Genomic DNA, 18,220 nt, shown 5'->3' on the forward strand with positions numbered 1-18,220 from the left:
ACCGATGGGATCGATAGGGGGTGAATATCGATAGTCTTTTTCCTCTCATTTTGTCATGTGTTCATTTCTATCAGACAAGAACTTGCAGTGGAATTACATAAACAAAACACAAACACAAACACAACACCAAGGTTTATTTGGTTCCCAACCCCCTAGGGTTGGTACTCCAAGGTTTATGTACGGGAGGTGCCCGCCCACTAGCATATCTCCTTTTTGAAATTTTCCGAAGGCGGAGAAATCTTTTAAGTATAAGCACAAAGATATAAAATAAAGCACTTGTAAAATAAATACAAACAAACTTGATGATCAGTTTGGAAGCCCCTGAGTGCCTCACACTCTTCCTGATGCTTCCTCGATTGCAGACATTCGAACGTAGTTTCGAGTATGGAGATGAGAAATAGTAGCTGTAGAATTGTTCATCTGGACATTGTGCTTGAGGTTTTCTTTATAGACATTTTTCAATCTATCGATAAACCCTATCAGTCTACTGATCCTGGATAAAACTTGATCTAAAAGATCGAGCTCTTCGCGATCTGGATCGAGCCTTGTGATCTCGTCTTTATGAAGTTTATCAGTCTACCAATCCACATGATCGGTCTATCGATCTATCGAACCAGGTGCCACGCCATCGATTTGTGTTTGAACCTGAACCGAATCGGTCTACCGATCCTTGAGATCAGTCTACCGAACCATCTTGGGTCCGGTTTGACCTGAGTCAAGTTTGGTTCACTCCGAATTTGGTCTATCTGCGTCTGGTTTGCGTTCGTTTGCTTTCTTAGTCTTGGTTCCATCTCCAGGTTCATGTAAAACATGCATACAAATACAAACAAGCAATCTAGCCTAGTCTTGTAAGTCTACTTGACCTACTAGGCTTACCTAAGTCTTATCCTGTAGGATTCACCTACTAGGCTTATCTCTTGCTTGGAGTTCACTTATCCAAGACTTTCACCACCTAAGGTTCATTCCCTTAGGATCAAGACACACTCTTATAAGTCTACTTGACTTACTAAGTTTCATGTTTGGAGTTCCTCCAAGACTTCTCACCCCTTATGATTTACTCCCCTAGAATTTCCCTTGCCAAACATCCGATCACTCTAACTTGCTTGGACTTGTCACTATCCAGACATCCGGTCCTTTAGACCTACTTAGAATTTTCATTGCTTAACATCTAGTTAGGACTTTTCCTTGCCTAACATTCAGTTATGACTTTCCCTTGTTAGTCATCCAGTCAACCTTTGACTTGACTAGATTTTACGTTTCCTAGTCATCCGGTCAATCTTGACCTGACTAGACTTAGCTTACTTTCAAACATCAGGTCTTGCTTGGATCAATCCTTGGTCAAACATGACCAGACAAAGGTGTATTGTCAAACATCGAAACTCTGGAGGTTGATTGCACCAATAATGATGACATAATCTATTGTTGGTTTTGGTTTGATGACACAAAGGTAAACTCAAAAGGTGATGGGAGAAGTATGACATGTAGAACAAGGTCGTAGACTTAGTGTATCTAAGTGATCAGAGATGTGACACAAGGTGTACTTTAAGATGAACTCCAAAGGCGAGAGGAGAAAGATGACATGTAGGGCAAGCTCATAGCGGTTAGTACATTTAAGGTATCAGAGGCTTTATGTGAAGTGTACTTTAGAACGGTCTAAACCAAGGTGGACTCATAGGAGAGGGGAGAAGGATGACATGGAGCAAACTCATGGAGCTTGGTGCGTGAAAGGAATCAAACGGTTGATGTGAGGTAGATTCGAGGGCAACAATCAACAAGTTTGAAGAATTCAAGGCATGAAGTTGTGAGAGATTACAAATGATGTATAATCTTGAGATTTTTGTTTTTAGAAAGCATTGTCGGAATGATACGTTTAGCTAGGTAGTGTAGACTATATAGTAGCTTAGTTGAAGCTTTCAACTGAGAAATAATCGGTTGTGAGTCGTAGTTTGTGACTTAGATCGGTCTTGGGATTTCACATAGGTTTACGAAGGTGGAAATTGAGTGAAGGAGGGATCATTAACTAGATTCAGGTGATTGGATTTGTACGATGGAAGGGATTTGTTTGAGCAATTGTTGATTGGAGGTTAAGTGCTATTGACTAGTAGCTTGAGTGGTTGCTAGGCAGAATTTCCAATAGATTACCAAAATATTTGATGGCAACTCAAAATTATTTGTGCCTAAACAGTTGATTGGAGGCGGGTAAAATGATCCGTTGGACTTAACAAATTGTTAATTATAATATTATCCTCACATTGCTTGAAGGTCTTAGAGGGCTTGGGCAAGATTGAAGGCGTTAACTCAAGCTCTTTGTAATCTCTTTTATTTACCTTACATTTTATTTTCTATATTTGATAGAGAAAGTTCTATTGTAAATATCACCAGATCTGCGACCTTGTGGGTTGTGGCAGCAGATAGCTTGTGACCAACCTTCTATTTTAATACTTTTCCTTTCTTCTTTTTACCTTATTTATAGTTTTTAATTTTTTTTTATAAATTAATTCTAATTCCTTTTCCTATTTCATTCCCTCTGATAAGTTTTTTCTTTGTTCATTCATTAATTTTTCCCTTCTTCATCGTTAATTTTTTTCCCTCATACAAAGGAAACCTTTTCCTTTCTTCTTTTTCCCTATTTTTACTTTTTTAATTTTTTTATATAGTTAATTCCAATTCCTTTTCCTTTGTTAATTTTTTTTCTTGTTCATTGTTAATTTTTTTCCTCATTCATTTGTTATTTTTTCCCTCCATTTGTTCACGAGGTAAACAAAGAGAAAAAACATAAACATCTTAAAGGATGGTTAATTTTTCCCCTCTTTCATTTGTCCTCGAGGTAAACAATAAAAAAATTGATTGTTATGAAAATTAAACAAATTAAATATACTATAATTTCTAACCTTATCAAATATGCTACTATTGATGAATTAAATTATTCTATACATAAATTTAGTTTAGTTTTAAACTGATCAAAATAAATCCAAATTAAATCCAATTTAAACCTACTTGATCATGCCATGTCTACTTGGTGAATTTCTGCAAATCCTAAATTGAAGTTTACTCAATAAGCATCAATTATTTCACAAGATAATATCAAAATTTGAACTTAACATTCAACATTTCAAATATAACTTAATTAAGCATTTATAACAATCAAATATTAATAAATAATAATTTTTTAATTAATATATTTTATATTTACAGAAATACCGAAATTATATCGTTCCAGTTATAAATCAAAACTTCAGTATGGCTCAAAATTTTAAACCTTGATTACAACTAATAAAATGGATTAATAATATATTCATAATATATTATCATCATTATCAAGTTAATAGTATTATATTGTTGTTATTATTTGACTTGATAAAATTATAATATTGAACTATTAGCTAATAGTAGATCACTGATATAAATGCATGTGTACTGCATCATTAATAAATAATAAATCTTATCTATTAATATCTATCAATAAATAATAAAAATATTAAATAATTAAATCAAAATGATTTGCAATAAATATTGAAACTTATTTATTACTTTAATGAAATTGAATAATATTTTATTTGATAAAATTATTTTATTATTTAAAATTCTATATTTAGGGCTTAGTTTGGACCTAAATTTCATTGGAATTGCATTATTAAAATCTCTCATTGAGGAGTATTTATGAGCAATATCAAAGTTGAACTCTTGATCTCGTGAATCTCAAGTGTCGGCGAGGAGGTGTGAAGACTCTTTTGCCCTCTCATGGGTGCTTGGTAGGACTAAAGTTGAGGTTAGCAAAACGTTTGTTAAACTCTTGAGTTATTTTAATCAACCTAATGAAACAAATTTTTAATCAATTCCTTCGATTTTGTAGTGGAATCTAGTTCATTTCTAGTTAATTTCTTCGAATCTTGTTTTTTTTTATAAAAAACTTCCCTTCGATGACCTTTTTGAGATAATGGATTTGTTAGGAAAGATTGGATTGAGCTTTGTTGATACAAATTGTACTTGGGTGATCTGTGTCACTATCTGCCAATCTTAATAACCATGCAGCTAATTGCAACTCATAAATTGCTATTATGCCTTGTAATTTTATATTTCAATTCATTGTATTTTATTATATTCTTGGAAACACTATAAGCTGGAGGTTTTCCTCACAGATGCATGCAGACTTATGAGTAGTGTGGTTTCTTCTATTCCAGATTTCACTTGTATACCATCTGCTAAGGTACTTTGTTGCTTGTTTCTGTGTTTTTTAATTTTTTCACTGGTCTGGTTATATTTTGTTTTGTGTTTCTTTTTGTTCTATTGTTGAGCAATTAGAATCGTATTGATGTTTGTGCTATCAGTTTTTTGTGTGCTTTAATTTTGAAAACAATAACATGTTCTTGGAAATTGAGAAATCTTGGAGGAAGTCAGTTTAAATGCTTCTTTTACGATAAGTTAATAGTTCCTCTATTAATTTATATATGATTTTACTATAAGTTAATAGTTGCCTTCTTCAGTGTTCATGTCGGCATTTTTTTACACAAAAATCCTAAATTACAGACACACAAAGGGTTCAGATTGTATGCTTGGTTGCGATATAACTCGAAAAGTGAGTCATTATATTGCAATGTAGTTTTGACCATTGTTTTAAGAAATGGCATATGTTACTGCATTTGCAGAAGGGTGAATTTGCAATCATATGATTACATATATCCTTTAGTTTGTTGACCAAGACAAAGTTAGTAATTGTTTGGTGCGACATAATATATAATGATTGATCGAATTATTTGCTATATAATTTATTTTACCTTGCTTCAATCCACCCTTAACGTTTTTTGTGTTAGCTTTTTTCCCCCAAGTTCATGCCACTAGCATGTAAGAGAAAATAAGATCTTGGGTTTAGATTTAATGCGTTAAAGGTTTATCAGTGGTTGAGATCAAGGGGTTATGTAACCTCAGTCAAATACTTCTATATTGTTTTTCTGTTGAGATAGAAAAATTCACAACTTACTCCACTTGATAGACATTGTGCCTTCTACACTGTGGTATAGTAGCTTCACCTGGCAAGTTGCAGATAGTCATCATCTTTGCTGATGAGAGCCCTGCTATATGTTTCATCCCTGTTACAATGTACAGTTAGTTGCATTTGTGATTGTTCTCTATTACCTGTTATGTATGGTGCTGATTGTTCTCTATTACCTGTTATGTATGGTACTATGTACTGAGTGTGTAGTGCTATGTACTAAGATTGCAAAGAGGGTTGGTATCACACTATATTGTGATTTGATTCCTTAGTTTGATAATATAGATTATTATCATCCAGCATTGACGAGTCTCTATTTACAGAGATAGGGTTGTGGACATTGTATTTTCTTGTTCCCTGCAATGGTAGGAGGTTATGCTTGGATTCACATCCGTTCATCCCTTAGGTTGTTTCATATTACAAATACCAAAGCTAATTTTGTTCTTCTAGTGCTTAATTTTTTGAGAAAATTCTTGTGGATGTAGTTGGATGACTATTTGTTAGGATCAAGTCCTAAACTTTCTTGACTCATATCTTATGTCTATGATTTAATCTATGTTAATGTTGGATTCTTTAATAAATTCTTCATTCTACCTGACATGTTCCATGTATTGCAGCTTGTAAAATTGCTAGAATCAAAGGAGGCTAATCACATTGAGCTCTATAGAATAAAGAATGTAGTTGATGAGGTTATCCACATGAGTAGGAACTCTGAGCTTTCTGGAATTCTACATGTTTTGCTGGAACCAACTTGGTTAGCAACTGGATTAAAAGTTGAATATGATGTAATGGTATGCAGCTGTCATCACTCTCCGTGCTTTTTTTCTTTGGCAGAACTATGCATTTTACAACTTAAAATTGTATCTAAACATAGAAGGGATGCGTCAAACTGTACAAGCATCCATTTAAACATTTTAGCAAACTACATCAAGGTTTGCATGCTTATCCACTAGCAATGATTCAAACTTCAGAAGTTGTTTGGCTCATTGACAATGCCCCGTTTTATGTCACACTACGGGTGTATCAAACAATTGACTGAACCCTTCTACACTAACATAGCATAGAGAATGACCTAGGTTGTCTCCCAACGAATGCAGCCGGTGAATGTTAATCTTAGAATCGATTTATTTGTGAATGGGGTTTGGATTTTTTGATGTTATAAATGGGAGTTCAGATTCAAATGCTAATACTAGTAAATGAAAAGCAATGCAAGTAATAAAATCCTAACCTAATTAAACTACGATTGTAATGAATTAACAGAAACATAAAGTAAGCATCCTAATCTAATCAAACCTATTCGCATCCAAATGAAGAACACAAACTTAAACATTCAAACGAAACAAGCATTGCAAGAACTTAAACAACTTAAATGCATCAATTAAAGCCTAGCTAATGAAAGAAATATTTCATCAAACACATGGTACACATGAATCAATTTAAACCAAGTGCATGCAATCTTAAACATGGGGGATCAATTCTCTTACAAGCATTCAACAAGCAACAAAAACAAACCAACATATGAAAAGAAAATGAACCAACACATCAAAAGTGAGGTTGCTGTCCGAATGAAATGGAGCTTCTTCCTAACTTGGTTGAGGATGGTAGTTTGCAGCATGACCGACGGTGGAAGGATGAGGAAGCTCTCCTATTCTAACCTGAAGAGGAAAGGTGGATGAAGATCCGGTTGATGTGGATTCTCCTCTTCTAACCTGAAGAGGAGATGCCTTGTGGATGACCAGAGTTGCGAAGGTGGCTGTCGGAAGTGGAGAAAATGACCGGAGAAGCTCTCCTCTTCTAATCCAAATAGGAGTGGGGGGGGGGGGGGGGGGGGGGGGGGGGGGGGGGGGGGGGGGGGTTGTTGGATCTCCGAAAGGGCTGATGAGATTCAATGGTGGATGATGAAGAGGCTCTCCTCTTCTAACCCAAAGAGGAGAGGATGAAGAGGGCTCCGAAGGTGGAGATGAAGGGGGAACCTCTCCCAATCGGGAGAAGGTAAGTGGCTGGCGATGGGAGCCTCTCCCAATCGGGAGAGGGTGAGGGGAGAAGACGGTTGGCGGTTGGTGTGGAAGGTGGTCGTCAGCCGATGGATGGAGGAGGAGGTGGAAGGGAGGTGTCGAGTTGATGAAGCTTCGAGAGGGATGAGAAGATGAGTTGCCGATCCCCCTTTCTGTTCCTTTTGGATTTAGATTGGATTGGAGCTCCACTTCTTGGATGGCTTATAACCATTTGATGGTTTCAGATCTCTATCAACAGCCTAGATCCAAATCTGGATGAGTGAACAAGATGGCTCCAGATTTGGATGAGGGGCAAGATGCTGCAAATCTGAATGAATGGATTAAATTGCTCCATAAATCACCCAACCGACGATTCTACAAAAAGTCAATAATAGTCAAATTGTTGACTTTTAATTGTTGACTTTTAACTGTTGACTTTTGACGGTTGACTTTTGACCGTTGATTTTTGACCATTGACTTTGACCAGAGTAGAAGATTTAGACTTGGACCTTTTGGACGTGGCTTTTGGAAAAAAAAAGATAAGATTTATCTTTTATCATATAAAAGATAAATACTTAATTTTTATTAAGGATAATTCTCTTTATCTTTTATTAAAGATAAAGGTTATCCTTATTTAATCAACGGATACGATCAAAGCCTATCTCCGATCAACGGTTAGGATCGCATCAACGGATCAACGGTTAAGAGAAAGTTCATCTACGATCAACAATCCAGATCTATTCTCTTGGGTTATAAATAAGATTTAGAGTTTTAGAAGTTAGATCATCAATTTACTTTATAATTTTCTCTCTAAGTCTCTGTGCTACAACTGTAAAGGCTTCTCTACCTAAAGAAGTTCTGATTGAATGTTAACTGCCTTGGAAGCAACGATCCAATTGCAACCAAGTTTCTTTTTTAAAAGACGAGTACTATTCTTCTTAACGGTCTATTCACCCCCCTCTAGCCGGTCCAACCAGATCCTACAGCAGGTGTGTGATGCAGAAAGCCTAATAAAATTTTATGTTAATAATTAACCTAAGTCTAATAAAACTATCCCATTAATTTAATATATATATTATTTATTTTAATTTTAGAAATATATAATAAAATTTTTATTATTTATTTATTTATCATATTTTTTAAAAAATTATTTTATTATTTTATTTTTAATTTTCTAATATTTAGATTATTTTTTTAATTAATATATTTTATATTTAAAAAATATCAAAATCATATTTGCATGATATCGAAATTGAGACTCTGATATAGCTCGAGATTTTAAATCATGTTTATGAAGGTGTAAAATTCATTACTTTTCATATTTAGATAAGTACTAGTTCATGTAGTAATTCTACTAAAAATACTATATTGACCTAAAACTATTAAAAAAATTTCACATAAATCAAGGTTACATAGTTATAATTTTTTTCTCCATATACATATATAGTGTTATAAATTTACAAATTTTTTTCTTAAATATGTATCATAATTAGAAGTTTACAATTTTTCTCCTTGCATATATATCAAAGTTACAAAGTTGCCCCTGGGGCAATAGTGCAACGGTTAAGATCTACCGAGATCTCAAGGATCTCGGGTTCGAGACTCAGCTGTGGCACACTGCAGGGGTGATTTCCCTCTAGTGGGTAGTGGGTTAGAGAAAGTGGGCTGTCTGGATGGGCCACTACGAGTGCTTCCCAATGTAACCTGGTGGCTGTTAGGAAATTTCCGTGGGGTTGGACCGATCCACTCCTAGGATTAGTTGACGTAAGTTGGATATCTGGTATACAATGTTATTATTTTTTTCCTTGTACACATATCAAAGTTACAAAGTTATAATTTTCTTCCTTGCACATATATCTAAGTTACAAAGTTATATTTTTCCTACTTGTACATATATCAAAGCTACATAATCCCAATTGTTCCCTATGCACATATCAAAATTACATAGTGTAATTCCTTGCCTTGCATGTATATAAAGAGCAACCTGGTGCATGAAGCTCTTGCCAATACGGATTCTGTAGAAGGGTCGGACCACATTAGGTCTATCGTACGCAGTCTTACCCTGCATTGCAAGAGACTGTTTTCACGTCTCTAACCCGTGAGGACAAGGTCATACATCAACAACTTTATCGTTGCCTTACATATGTATCAAAGTTATAAAATTATAATTTTCCTCCTTACATTATTATTCTATAATTAGGTGATTCTTTAACAATAAAATATGACTTGGTAGTCCTCATATTGGTGTAGCAAAGTGTGCATTGTATACAAGCAGAAAAAAAAGGCTTTGGCTTCATAATCTCATCTCTTAAACTTAAAGTCATTCAATTGTAACTTATTTCTATGATTATGTTGTGCTACGCTTTAAGAGCTCTTGTGGAATATGGTGCCTTTAAGAACTTAAAGTCATCTAGCACTACAAAAATAAAGATATGTTATTAAATTTTTATAATATGTATGAGTAATAATATGTATAATATTTGATACTTGGTTGGGTTTATATAGTTTTGCCATTTGGCAAAACTACTATATGGATTAAAACTTCTCTAAGTTCACAAATAAGCACTTCTATGCTTTTTAAAGACCCTATTAAGTTGCTATATACATTCTTTTTTGTAATTTTGACCAGATTAGGTCCATAGGTTAGGGCAAAACTACCAATTTAGATCCATATAGCTAAATTACTAGTCATTATATGCATTCTTTTCACAATTTTGACCAATTTAGGACCCTTTAGTACAAAAGTGTTATATGGTCTTAAATTGCTTTAAATTCATAAATAAGCACTTCTATGCATTTTCTAGACCTTTGAAGTCATTATGTGTATTTTTTCCCTAATTTTGAACTTTTAGGTTTCTGTAATAAATTTGGCTAAAACTACTACATGAGCCTAAATTTGTCTAAATTCATAATAAGCACTCTTATGCATTTTGCACCCTAAAGAGTGTATTCTTTTTTTAATTTTGACCAATTTAGGTTTCTTTAGTAGATTGGGCACAATAATTATATGGACTTGAGCTGATCTAATTTCACAAACACTCTTAAGCACTCTTATCTGTCTCCTGGACCCTCTTTCTCGAGTTGTGATATGACTTCCCTTTCCAATTTAGGACCATTTAGAAGTTTTTGGTACATGATCCTAAATAAGAATAACATGAGTGAGGTATATGATTTTTTAGAGGTTTATAGTGTAGAAAAGTGCTTTGAATGAATAAGAGCTTCAAAAATATATACATAAAAATGGAGAAGAAACAAAATAAGAAATAACTAAAGAAGAACGATAATGTAGATCGAAAAAGAAAAGGGATGTTTATCGACGGTAGGGAGACAAAGCAATGTTTGCAAGGAGATAAAAAAGTACACTATTTTGATTGAATTAATAGGGGCTGCAGTAATATTAGGGTGTCCTTTGACAGATTGGGCAGGATGTGGACTAAAAGAAAATCAATCCAATTTTATTTGGGTGAGTGTCTTAAAAGTATATATTTACAGCAAATGTAATATTAAAACATGTGCCTTAAAAGTATCCTGCGATGCCTTTTTGATGATAAATAAAAAAGGACATCCCTTTGACAATTCTATTTAAAACACGTGCCTGTTTGATTTTTGCTCATTTGTTTATAAATGACAAGCTTAGTATTTCATGATGTCTGATTGTTAGGATGCAAAGAAATCTTTGTAAAGGTAATATTTGGTGTTAAGTAGAGAATAATTTTGGATTAGAGTTGGATAATATTATTTAAAATATTATGATTGGCTAGAAACTAATGTTGAGGAGAAAATATTTATTATATCGCTAAAGCTAGGGCAAGGAAAATGTATGAATTAGATTAGGAAATGCATAAATGATGAAAAACAAGAAGTTCTTTTTAACACTATACAAATAAAGGAAGCAGGAAATTTTATTTAATGAGCATTCTACATACCTTGGTTTCGAAGACTTAGATCAAATCATGTTACTAATGCTTAGAAGACTTTCAAGATCAAGATATAGTTTGGTAAATTAAGCATATAATAAAATATTGAGAATTAAGGGGACACTCAAGGAAATCAAGGAAAGTAAGGAGCTTTGGGCTAATTTGTGAGAATAAAGATGACACAATATTGTATAAATTATAGATCAATGAAGCTGGTATTTCATACCACAAAACTTATGTAAAGAGTTATTGAGGTGAAACTGAAAAATGAAACAAACATTTTCAAAAATCAATTTAGTTTACTGTCAAACAATTGATAAAAGAAATATATTGAAAAGAAAAAGTAATTTTCGTGTATGTTTATTGATTTAGAAACAAATGTATGGTTGATAATTATTGCAGTGAGTTTTTGTTAATAAAGAAATAGTTAATAATTGTGTTTAGGGTCTTAGAAATAATTAATAATTTTGGATCAATCTTCTTTGTGTATGCTAGTGTATATGATATTATGTTAATTGATGAGAATGTGAATAAATTAAACTTGAAGTTACAAATATAAAGAAAAACTTTGAAATTAACAATACATTAGGTCTTTGAAATTAACAATACTTTATTGAGTAACTATTCCACCACCCTTAATTATAAAATGAAGATTAAATTATGTTCCAAGAACCATGCATAGCATAAAGATTTTTAAGTAAAACTAAAATTAAATACAAAAAATGTAACATAAGAGTTAAGGTAGTAGTTAAGATGAAGGAACATGAAATTTCTTTAAGAGTTTAAATCTCCATCTGGAAATTGAAAAATCTTTCAATTTTATATGAAAAGCAAAATTTGATGTAGAGAAACATGTTTAACATGAATGTAACCTTCAAAATAGATTTTAATTTTTCTAAAATTCATCTCAAAATTTCTTAATTTTAAAAATTGCTTTTGAAAAGAGTTTTATATTTTTATAAAATATCAATTGTATAGTAATTATTGTTAAATTTACATGTAAATAATATCTATTGCTTTTAACTTTCTTATATTGTCATTGTCTATGATTGCAACATGTAATTTTTCATATTTGTCTCTTAGATTTTATATTTTTGAAGTGTACAAAAACTATATTATATTCCTCTTATTTTACATTTATGATTGTGTCATTAACTTATATAAATGTGGCTATGATTCCATTGCATGTCATTAACTTACATTTGGTCCTTATGATTTTGTAATTTTCGTAGTATCCCTAAAGTTTTATCTCCCTTAGCATAAAAGATTACTTCATGATTCTCTAATTTTTCAAATTTACAATATCATCTACAACATATCCTACAAAAAATCATGTCACTAGAATATCATATCTTGCTCCTTTAATCCTTTAAAATTTTCAGTAACAAATTTCACACTACCATTAAAATGTTCATGTTTCTTTTCGTTTATTTTTTTTTCATTTCATGCCTAAATATTTCTTTGTTAAATTACACTTTTTTTTTGCCCTTTATGTCATGCCTTGCAACAATAATAACAACCAATCCTTTATCCCACTAGTGGAGTCGGTTATATAAATCCTCCTACACTATTGAGCTCAAATATTTTCACAAAACCAATTTGGTGCTTTGTGTTCATATTTTGGAATTTTTGATCTACAACTAGGTTGAACATCAACCTATGTTTAACCTAGTTATAGATAAAAGTTTCAAAATATAACACAAAGTGCCAAGTTGATTTTGTGAAGATGTGGTGAATTATATCTTTTAAAAGAATCCAAGCTATTTAAGCAATCAAAGATAATCATTATTAGTCTCGTACGAGATGATTACATTTTATTTAAATGACATTATTTTAGAATTTCATTTTTAGGTTTACAACATTATTATCATTTATTATTGGGACCAATTAAATACTTATACTTATTTTCCAATATTGACCTTTTTAAATTTGTACTATTTACATTCTCAAAGTTATATATTTCACAAGTTGAACACAGTATTCTTATATCCAAATTAATGTCTCAAGCTATTCTTTTATTTCCAATTAAGACATGGATATATGGTGAAACATAGTAGACGCTCCTATAAATCTCACAAATATAATGAACTCACCTCATATTCAATCAAAGCACTAAACAGTAAAAATGGGCAAAAGCCCCATATAATGTACAAGGGTGAAACCCACTCAACTCAACTACTTGGGGAGATTTGTTCCAACATACGTATAATGCACTAATGGCCCAAATTCACTTTAAAGCACTAGGTTGAAATCTAAATCATATGGTTTGCTTAAATCTTCCATTGTTATCACATTCATTAATTATACATTAATTTACTCTAAATGTTTATACATATGTTTTACCCTAGGTTTCATTCCTTTTTATTGGTCTAACTTGATTAATTAGATCTTATATCCTACAAATATTTCTTTAGTTGTTATTCCTTCACGAAGGAATAACTATTAAAGAGTATCACCAAGAAGCAAGTAACTTAACAAGTGTCAATAGGCAAGAGCATAGATGAAAATTTTTGGAAACAAACCCTTCAATGAATTTACCCACACAAATTATATCCCATGTTTACATGATGATAAGAAACACAAGAAGTGAAGAATTAGCTCATTTTAATCATTAGTTCCACACCCCCCCCCCCCCCCCCCCCCCCCCCCCCCCCCCATTTCAGTAATCTAAACAACACTTTAAATGTTCTGTCAGAATAATTCATCATTCAAATTTTCTCAATATTTACACATTCATTTTAATCATGCATAAGGTAAATATTGAAAGGAAACAAGCAAGAATACTCACCTCAATTAAACAGCATCTGATTTGACACTTCCTTGACCATACAATGCACACAAACATATTTACAAGACACGAATCAGATCAAAATCTTAACAACGATTTCAATCATCAAGACAAAATAACAGCAAAGAGCTTACCTCAAATCACCAATGTGGAATGAATCAACCCCTAGTTAAATTTTCATTAGTCAAGAGATGAGATCCTAACATGAGAGTGTTTTCACACATCAATCATAAAGTACAACATTAAACTAAAATCGCAACTCTAGATAAATTTACTCAACATTTGGCTCGGGTTCTTTTGCACCCCTAATCATGATATTCCAAGCTAATAAATTGCCAAAACATGATATTGATTGGCATGGCTCGGTAGTCTCTCAAATGTTGCTTGTGTTGATCATACAGATGAGGATCATACTTCAACATGCTTTGACATCCACTAAGATGAATTCAATGTTGCTTGTATTCTTTTAGTTTGATTCTCTTTATTCTAATTCAATTGATTATGTAATTGATATAGTTTTATTTTCTAAAAGTGAACAAGTTGTAGAAGATTGTAGGAGTAAGATCTATATGAAGTCAACTTAACACACATTGCATCAAAATTATTCTTAATCTAAGTATTAAAATTTAAGTGAAATAGTATTTATTAAATGAGTAAAATTGATGCATCATGGCACATCTTTACACCTATTGAAGCATATCGAGTATTAGTATGATATAATAAATAATTTTAATTCAATAGACAATTGAATTGCTATAGTTTTACTTTGAGAAGAAATAAATTAACTAATAAAGAAGGAAAAACCTATAATTTTTTTTGGCAGGCTTTGATGAGTATCTAAGTGTGCTAAGTACATTTTTTGGATAAATAAACATATATTAAATCCAAAGAAAAAGGTACAACCATGATTAGGCAAACCTAATCACCAACATCAACCGTCCCATAGCCTCTGATCACTACTTATGTCTGACACAGTGTCAGAATAGAGTATACTCCTAGTGACTGGTATACATGAGTCTATACACTCCTGAAGATCTTCTCAATATCTAACTTCCCCTCTCCAAAGAAACTACTATTCCTCGCTTGCCAAACATAGTGAATCATGGAAAACAAGGCCAGCCGTTGTCATCATCCTACTCCCTTGATAGTATCTCCTAAAGATTTGTATCATTCGCCTATATATAGACATCTCTGTCGCATATAAAGCCGGTCTCTAATCCTCCTTCAAAGCTTCGTGATAGGAGGCACCCAAAGAAAAGATGTTCCTGTGACTCTAGCACCTAACGACAGAAGGTGCACGACCAATCCTTCAAATACTCTTATTTGTCTCTAGTGGGAAGACGTCGTTGCGCCAACAACTAGGGCCTATGGTTTCTTTGGACTAGGGTGCCTAAAGAAATCATAAGCCCGAGCCACTCAATCATCCCGAGCAAATTAATCTACCAACATTTGTTCAGCAATCTCCAAGGCCCAACATCCAACAGGATAAGATCTTGTATATGAAGCAACCGCTTAATTAGCTGAGAATTCGTGTGTGCTACCTCCCAGAACTATATATCTGTGCACCTAAGGTAAGCGTGATGCACCCACTTTATCCAAAGTGCATCCTCATTGGCTTGTACATGCCATAATACTATAGTCAAGAGGGCTAAGTTCTGACCATGCAAGTCCTGAAACCCCAACCCTCCTTCCTTGCATCTGCACATATTTGCTCATGAGACTGGTGGATGTTTAGATGTCCACATGAAAGACCTGCATATGTTGTAAATACGATTGATAATACCTATAGGAAGTAGTAAGATAGATAACCATAAACACTCCACTCCTTGAAGTGCAGAGGTAATAAGTTGTGTCTTACTCGCAAAAGATAGTGTTTTCCGGGGCCAAATATTTATCCGTCTGACTAGCAAATCTAGCAGGGGGTTGTAATTAGAAATCCAAAGTTGCTCTACAGTTAGTGGAATCCCGAGATATCTGAACGACATGGAATCCTCCTGAAAGCTCGTAATGGTAAGCAACTGCATGTGTCATGTCATCAACCCTAGCTAGGTAGATAGCCTATTGACTTGAAGATCAGATGTCAAGCCAAACTCCTATAAAGAAGTAGTCAATGTACCAACTGAATCTATATCCCCTTTATCGAAAAGAAGTAGATCGTTTGAGTAAGCCAAATGAGTTTGTCGAGCACACCGAGGGTAGAAACGAAAATTAGGATTGCCTGTGCACTGCTGTAGCTGCCTCCCAAATATTTCCACACAGATATAAAAAAGATATGGTGACAAAGGGTCACCCTATCTCAGGCCTCTGGCTCCCTGAAACAGGCCAAATGTCCCTCCATTAATGGCTACCAAGAAGGATGCGGTAGTCACACTCCATGATCCATACATTAAATCTTTCCGAGAAGTGTAGTCCAATAAGGGCCTCACCTAGGAAACCCAATGTATCGAGTAAGAAGCCTTTTGAAGATTAATCTTCATAATGCACCTTGGAGAAATCCACTTCTTGTTGTATCTTTGAAAGAGCTCCTGGGCATGTGAATATTGTCGGTAATAAATCGTCCTTGTACAAAAGCAGCCTGGGATTGATGTAATATCTGATTCACTACTGCGGACATTTTACTCACTAGGATTTTGGAAATGACTTTGTAGAAAATGGTACAATAGGAGATCGGCCTTTAATCTGTTACTTTGTTCGCATGGGCTGACTTTGGGACAAGAGATATCACAGTATAATTCCATCTTTTGAGCAATTTATCTCTGTTGAAAAACTCTAGGATTGCAACAGTAAAGCCCCCTTCAACTGTGTCCCAAGCTTGCTTGAAAATTTTTTATTCATAACCATTCGATCTCGGTGCCCTCTGATCCCCTATATCAAAGAGTGCCACTTTGATTTCCTCAACTGTGGGGGGATGACCAATCTGTTCTTGTTGATCAAGATTTAGCTTTTGCCCAAACTGTAGGCAATCAAAAGGAAAAGCTATTGGATTTCCTGTTGTACTGAGCAAGACTTGGAAATGTGCTTTGAATACCTGGACCACCTCTGTAAATGACTCTGTAAGCTTCCTTCTCCACAACTGTGACCTCATTCCTTTTGTTGTTTCTTTTTACGAGTGCATGAAAATAAGAGGAATTGCGGTCCACTTGCTTGAAATATCCCAGCATAGCCCACTGCATGCAGAAGCTATGCTCGGCGGCATTTCGGCGGCATTTAAACGGGTTGCCAAGTGTTGTATTTCCTTGTAATTGTCAGGCATTACACCAAGAGTCATCCCAACGTTCTATACCTCATCTAGATGCTGGTGTGCAGCAGCCACCCTTGCTGAAATGTGCTGAAAATGTTCGACATTCAGTTGCTTCAGATCTAGCTTCAGCAGCTTCAAAATCCTCTCAAGACGAAACTGGGTGGTACCTCTATAAATCTGTTGGTTGTATGCTGTCTATTTTGTTTCAACGAGCTGTGAGAAAGTGTCATGGTTGGCCCATATGTTAAAAAACTTGAAAGGTTTAGGAAAATGGTTGTCACCATCCAGAATGGTGACTATGCAGGTCAAATGATCGGAGGGGCAGCCTGATGGAGTGAAGTTTGCAAAGTTACGTAGCTCAGCTTCCGACCATTATTTATTGATAATAGCCTGATCTAATTTGCTACAAATATGCCCATTGTCCATGTGTACCTACACCCCATGTAGGTCAGATCCTCTAAACTGACAGAAGACACAAAAGTCCAGAAGTTGTACTCTATACAGCATGATTGGGATTCCACCACATTTGTCATCGGCTGAGAGGTATGTGTTAAAGTCACCCAGAACGAGCCAAGGAAGTTCCATATCAACGGCTATTCGTTGTAGCCCTTCCCACAACGGCTTTCTTCCAATTATTGACAATTGCCCATATACAAATGTGATTGCAAGTAGTCGATGTGATATCTTGCAAGTCGCCATGCAATGCACATATTGATCATGCCATTCACACACCACCAGATTGATCTTTTGGTCATCCCAAACTAATAATATCCCGCTTCTACCTTCAGGAATGTCTCGCTGTGCCACCTAAAATTGTTGAAACCTCTGCATCTTCAATTTTTGAAAAGTCAAGACCGAAAGTTTTGTCTCCAGCACCAACACTCCCAATTTGTTGTTCTGAAAGAGGCTTTCTACCCCTTTTGTTTGAGGCCTTTGTTGATGTCTCGAATATTCCATGAGCCAATCTCATCAAGCCTGAGACGGCCTGGCCGCCCAGATATGGCTAGTTTCTTTCCCCCTTGCACTGGTGCGATATCTTCATCTTCCATGATTCTGAATTTCTTGGTGTGTTACCCACTTCATGGTGGAAACCTTCCTCCTGTACAGCTTTGGCTTTGCCTCTGGTCATGCGAGTGTACACATGCTGTGGCTGATCCGGTGCTGGCAAAGCAGTGATGATCTTTATAGGCTGTGGATGATCTATCTCTGCTTGGTTGACCTCCAATTTTTGCCTTCTAGAGCCCTTTTTCCGGTTCTGGACAGTCCATTTCTCCATCGCTCCTTCATTAA

At 34.5% G+C, this 18,220-nt stretch overlaps 1 protein-coding gene across 2 annotated transcripts in view; it reads left to right on the top strand.

Moving 5' to 3' along the window:
• Window positions 1-18,220, top strand: part of LOC141812595 (DNA mismatch repair protein MSH1, mitochondrial) — a gene marked incomplete in the record, with an annotated part of 95,246 nt that overhangs the window by 55,807 nt on the left and 21,219 nt on the right. For both annotated transcript variants that reach the window (XM_074700605.1, XM_074700606.1), the window contains 2 exon segments: window positions 4,140-4,207; window positions 5,608-5,781. In XM_074700605.1, the coding sequence (XP_074556706.1) occupies window positions 4,140-4,207; window positions 5,608-5,781 (242 nt within the window).

Source organism: Curcuma longa, chromosome 19 (genome assembly GCF_044706935.1).
Source record: "Curcuma longa cultivar G26 ecotype Majalengka, Jawa Barat chromosome 19, ITB_CL_G26_1.1, whole genome shotgun sequence".
NCBI classification, from domain to species: Eukaryota; Viridiplantae; Streptophyta; class Magnoliopsida; order Zingiberales; family Zingiberaceae; genus Curcuma; species Curcuma longa.